The sequence below is a fragment of the Mobula hypostoma genome, chromosome 1, assembly GCF_963921235.1.
Source record: "Mobula hypostoma chromosome 1, sMobHyp1.1, whole genome shotgun sequence".
NCBI lineage: Eukaryota > Metazoa > Chordata > Chondrichthyes > Myliobatiformes > Myliobatidae > Mobula > Mobula hypostoma.
The window spans coordinates 86,598,999-86,604,998 of record NC_086097.1 but is presented as its reverse complement, the minus strand read 5'-3'; the positions used below and the strand labels follow the sequence as shown (position 1 = coordinate 86,604,998).

At 42.9% G+C, this 6,000-nt stretch overlaps 1 protein-coding gene across 1 annotated transcript in view; it reads left to right on the top strand.

Moving 5' to 3' along the window:
* Window positions 1-5,295: 5,295 nt before the first annotated feature.
* Window positions 5,296-6,000, top strand: part of map3k9 (mitogen-activated protein kinase kinase kinase 9) — a 163,831-nt gene continuing 163,126 nt past the window's right edge. Inside the window, exon 1 of the mRNA XM_063071999.1 lies at window positions 5,296-5,645. Within this exon, the coding sequence (XP_062928069.1) occupies window positions 5,364-5,645 (282 nt within the window). The 5' untranslated portion in view covers window positions 5,296-5,363. The remainder of the gene's footprint in view (window positions 5,646-6,000) is intronic.

Genomic DNA, 6,000 nt, shown 5'->3' with positions numbered 1-6,000 from the left:
ACATGTCCATCCATGACCTCCTCCACTGTTGCATTGAGACCACACTCAGGTTGGAGAAGCAACACCCTATATTCCATCTGAGTAGCTTCCAACCTGATGGCATGAACATAGATTTCTTCACTTCTGGCAATGCCCCCCCTCCCTTCACCATTCCCCATTCCCCTTTCCCTCTCTCACCTTATCGGCTTACCTGCCCTTCACCTACCTCTGGGGCTCCTCCTCCACTTTTTTTCCTTCCATGGTTCTTCTGTCCTCTCCTATCAGATTCCCCTTTCTCCAGTCCTGTATCTCTTTCGCCGATCAACTTTCAAGCTGTTTCCTTCACTCTTCCTTCCCTTCCTGGTTCCACCTACCACCTTGTGGTTCTTCCTTCCCTCCCCCTACTTTCTTACCCTGACCCCTCATCTTTTATTTCAGTCCTGATGAAGGGTCTCAGCCTGAAACTTCAACTGTACTCTTTTCCAGAGGCGCTTCCTAGCCTGTAGAGTTCCTCTGGCATTCTGCTTGGATTTCCAGCATCTGCAGATTTTCTCTTATAAGCTCCCTATCGTGGGTGCATTAGCAAGCGCTATGCAAACTTCATCAGGCATTTGTTGCATGGAGAATTCTTTAAAAACAGAACAAGGATGGTGATTTCCCTGGAGAGACAACACATGGTCCATTATCTCCAAAGGCCTAGCATTGCCGAAACCGAGTAAGGAGAGCATCTGTTTGTCGCGCCCTGACTCCAATTGTCCAAAAGTCTGTAAAAGGCGAGTTTCAGTCATCAGTATTTATCATGTTTAGGCAGGTGTTCAAGCAGACTCTCTACTCTCTCCATTGTGGAATTGCTGGGTGACACCACCACATAGTAGAATTTGGTGTCATTGGCAGTGATTTCTCGCAGGGAGAACTGGGCCTCTGCTTGTACAAACCAAGTGATGGCATTTTGACCCCAAAACTCTGGCAGCTTCAATCGACCCTGTTGGCTGACATGTTCAATAATTCTGGAATCATCCTAGAGCATAAGGGTCACCTATGTAGGTTTTCCCAAATAAAAATGAAGTGAGTTGTCTTATGTTTAATGAAACCTGTAACACATTTTATTGAATTCCAAAACCCACACACCAAAGCATACTAAAACTCTTCACATAATAATGTTATCATGTCAGACCAGTCGCTTAGAGCGAAACCCCAACTCAATGTCGGTGGTTGTGAATTATGTACATTTCTCCCAATTACGTTACCCTACAGTATCATCAATGATGTCTGACACCCTGGCCATTTCCTCTTCTGTCTTCTACTTTCTGGAGGAAGACACAGGACTTGAAAGTCCAGACATCCAGACTTAAAAACAGTCTCTTCCCCAATGCTATCAAGCTTCTGAATCAATTACCCCTTTTACACTTCATTCTCAGTGGTGTTGCTATATGCTTGTACTCTTTACCTCTCTCAGTTATTATTACTTTAGCATTTCTTTTTGTATTACTTCATATTTTAAACAGCGGGACGATCATGGCATTTTTGAAGTCTTTAAGCAAAAAAGCTTCTTTTCCCAGTTGCTCATAAGAATAGTGTGGAAGGTTTTGATTGCAACTGAACCTGCTGACTTGAAGATCTCAGCGGGGATTCCATCCTGCCCATGGAATTTTCCAGAGCTTGTCTGAGCAATGGCTTTCTTGACTTCATTTAATGTAGGAAAAAGTTCGAGAGTGCCAATAAAAGTTTTCTGCCAGATCTGGTCAAATGAAACGTGGTCTACAGCAGAGGGTCTGCCAAGGAAGTTGCTGAAGTGCTCCCTCCATCTGGGGTTGGTGCTGTTCTTCCCCCTGAGCAAAGTTGTACTGTCTGATGACAGGAGAGGAGAAGGGAAGCAAAGCTGACTGTGGTGACTACCGAGGCATCTCCCGCTTGACCATTGCTGGGAAGGTTCTGGCCCGTAGAATTTTCAACAGTCCGATCACCAGCATATCAGATGGAATCTCCCTGAGACACAATGTGGTTTTCACTTGAGTCGCAGCACTATTGACAAGGTCTTCGCTGTTTGTCAGGTTCAGGAAAAGTGCGTAAGACAACATTTGAACTTATACGCTGTTTTCATAGATCTAACCAAAGCATTTGACATGGTCAGCAGAGAAGCTATCTGCAGGGTATTGTCAAGCTGGGATGCCCCCACAAATTTGTCAACTTCATTCAGCTCTTTCACGACAATGTGATTGGCCCTGTCCTGTCAAACAGAGAAGCTTCAGACCGATTCAGCATTTCAAATGGTGTGAAACAAGGGTTTGTGTTGGCCCTTTCCTTTTAACTTATTCTTCACCTGCGTGTTGAACCATGCTGTCAGAGATCTTGAACTACTTAACGTATTACACAATTAAAGTGTTTGCTTACTTTAACCATTCCTCACAAGCTTTTAAAAAATTTGATTTTTAGCACAAAAGATGAATTCTCAGCTGAGAATTGCTTTCTGACACTTTGGAAATGTTGGGATTTCAGCCTTTAACGTCTAAATTACTGTAGCATCTTCAGACCTACTGAGTGCTTTCAGTATTATCATTACTTCTAATTTCTTATTTCTAGATTTTTAATTTTCAAGTTTTGTACTCCTGCCCAGCCATAGCCCAAAGTCTACTGATGATGAAAAGAAATGTTACAAAAAGTGGAGGTAGCACATCACTTAGAAGCAGTCACAGATATATTAGTTTGGAAAAATAGACACAAATCACTGTTATTGCTGTTGGAATCTTTATCACAGAAAAACCTGCTTCAGAAGAAATGCTTGTCATCAAAGCTGAGAAGATTGTGTGTAAAGGAAGGATGAACTTCTATGTGGGAAATCCACCCTTTCCCACATGGAAGCATATGTAATTTCTGAAGATCCACCTACAACCCCAGCACTGGATTACTGCGGAATCCTTTGGAATCCATAAGGAATCATCTTAAAAAGATTGCTGCTACTGCTGCTATCTCATAAATTAAAGAGAATATCAGTATGCCCAATATGAATTCAACATATCACACCAGACAAATCCAGCTGTGGTGCCTGGAAGAGAACTTAATACACCAGATGGTGCTTGGCTATCACCTTCTATAACTGAAGCCCTTTGTGTTCCAGTCTCTTTGAGGTAAAGGCTAAAATGCCATTTGTCATTTTGATTAGTTTATATTGATCTCTATTTATGGATAGCTAAATATCTTTGTTCTCCCACAATTTCTAGTGCTTTTTTTACATTAGAAAATATTCTGCATCAGCTTGCTTAAATCTAGATCTTACACTTTCTATTACTGCATTCCCTATGTTACAATTCAAACCACAAATGTGATTTTTCTATGACATCTTTTAAAATCCTGCTCTCCCCTGTCCTACCCACTTTGCTCAAAAAGCTCATTCTGTACATATTTGATATAATGAAATACAACATATGTCTAATCATTTGTCTGCCTATTTCTAACTCATAAAGCAGCAGATTGTTTTCATTTCTAGCAGTCAATTTGCATATTTTACTGCCATACTGTATGCTTTAATTTAGACATTCAGCTGTGAAAACTAAAGTATGACATGCCAAAACTTCTCAAATTACACAGCAAAGCAAGCCAAATATAAAGAGTTAACTAAAGAGTCAGGTGGCTTTATCATGAACTTTTCAGTGTCTGAATTTATTTAAAATATGTCAAATGATACGTAAAAATCAAGTTGGCAGAGTGGAGGTACATCTCTATCAAACTCTTTCCCTCTGCTAGCCTGCAGGTCACCCTCGGGGAAGGTGTAGCAGCTGCTTAGCCCCCTGATCAGGGTCAGGTGAAGCCATGGCAGCAGGTGGTGGATAGTCATACTAACAGCTGTTGCATGCCACTAGCCCTGGTTACGTGGCCACTGATGCCAGGCAGACAATCTCTGAAGCATGGCCGGGTCACCTGTCTTGCAAAGACTCTGCCCAGAAGAAGGCAATGGAAAACCACTTCTGCAAAATTTGCCAAGAACAATTATGGTCATGTATGGAGAAAAGAATAAGAAGAATAGTGGGAAACCCTCAGAACTTCTCAGATTAAAGTCAGAAAACCATGATCGCACATGTCATACAACATGGCACATAATGATGATGATGATTGATAATGAAGATTCCTTCAAGACTTTGGACCTCTGAAATGGTTTGATCACTGAACTGTCAAAAATAAATGTGTAATTTATCATTGTCTCTTCATATTAAAAAGAATTAAATACTCTGAGCTCAGTTTCGAATACGTTGTGATATCAAAACCCTGCATTAATTTTCCAAGTTGATTATTTAGCATAAAGACTAATTTATGTCAGAGATCATAGTTTGTCTCTCGTGTGCATGGTGCCTTTGTGCAAAATTTGCATTCTTTATTTCTAATTCTGGCATGTAATCTTAATTTTTATCTCAGTTGAATATGTTGCTGGCTTTGTTGGGCCTGTTGTCTGCTCCCGTCATGGCCCAGGCTGACATGCAAGATCTTGCTCCTCTGAATAGTTCTTTACGAGGATGAAGGTGTCTTTCAAACACCAGATAATCTGCAGAAGCTGCAAATCCAAAGGAACACACATAAGATGCTGGAGGTACCCAGCAGGTCAGGCAACATCAATGGAAAAGTGTAAACAGCCTATGTTTCAGACCAAGACCCTCCATCACGGCATTGAACGTCTTTGTTTACCATGTAGTCAAATTTTTTTATTTGTTATCACAAACTGGCGAAAAGATCAAACACCAGTAAACTCAGATCCAGTGTCCAAAGCAGGTATAATGACCATGATGCTCATTCTGATTTAATTGTGTTGTAAAGGTCTACTGCAAGTTGCAGAGTATGTTTTTAAGTCATCGGCCAGAACAAATACAGGGATAGCACATACTGATACAATATTGGATCCCAACTACCACTTCATTCCCATCATGGTACTTCGGGGAGAATTTGCGTGATGGATGCGACAGAATGAATTGCATAGGCATCGTATATTTTAGAGCAGGACACTTTAAAATATGACAAGTGAAACAATGGAGGGCGACATGGAGGAAATTGCAGACTGTTTAAGCTGTTCAGTCCGTTTCAGAGAAGAGACAGCCATCCCGTCACATCGCAGATCCATTCGCAGCCTTCTCTTCCCAAATTCCCGGGACCAGAGACGGGACGCTTGTATGATTGACATGTGAGCGCAGTGAATCGAATTGTGGATTGCTCCGGAGTGACACAGCTGGTAAAGCCAATTATCGGGGAGGCTGCCGGGAGAGTAGGCGGGACGTGCGGAATTTCGGCCCCCTTTCCTCCCTCCTTCGCCTCAGTCATCAGGATAGGCTGAATTGCAGGTGGTGACGGATGCGATCGGAGGAGCGGCGCTGCCGCTTCTCCCTTGCTCTTCCCTCCCCCCCATGGAGCAGCTCAGATCCGTATTCATCTGGTCCCCCTCCTCTGCAGCAGCCGGCTTCTCGTCCTCCTCGACAGCTGTGGGGAAGGAGGAGGTTGAGGATAGGGATAGGGCGGTGCGGGAAGCCTGGCAACAGCAGGAGGTGGAAGAAGAGGACGAGGAGGAGGAGGAGGAGGAGCAGCAACCTACTGCTAACCTTTACTGGACGGCCGTCTTCGACTATGAGGCGAGCGCCGAAGACGAACTCAGCCTGCGCAAGGGGGATGTGGTGGAGGTGCTCTCCAAGGTAGGTTGGCTTTTGCGCAACCGGCTTCAGCCTGGTTGCGAATGCATCTCAGTGGATGGGAGCAAACACTGGTGTTTCTAATTCAGCTCAAACACATCAAAACATATCGAACGGAATGCAGAAAGAACAAATCCCAGTATGACTGAAAATATTCTAGTTATTACAAACATTGTCATTTTAAATAATGGTTGACTATTTCAAATAGTGGGGGGCATCGGAGCATCTGCAGAAGCAACATTCCCGTCTTCCTGCATCCCATCACTTCATCTCAAATCTTTGATTCTAGTGATGTTTATTTGTTGTATTTATGCTAGAGAGAGCCAGCCCTAATTGTAAACGGTTTGTCTGTCAGTCA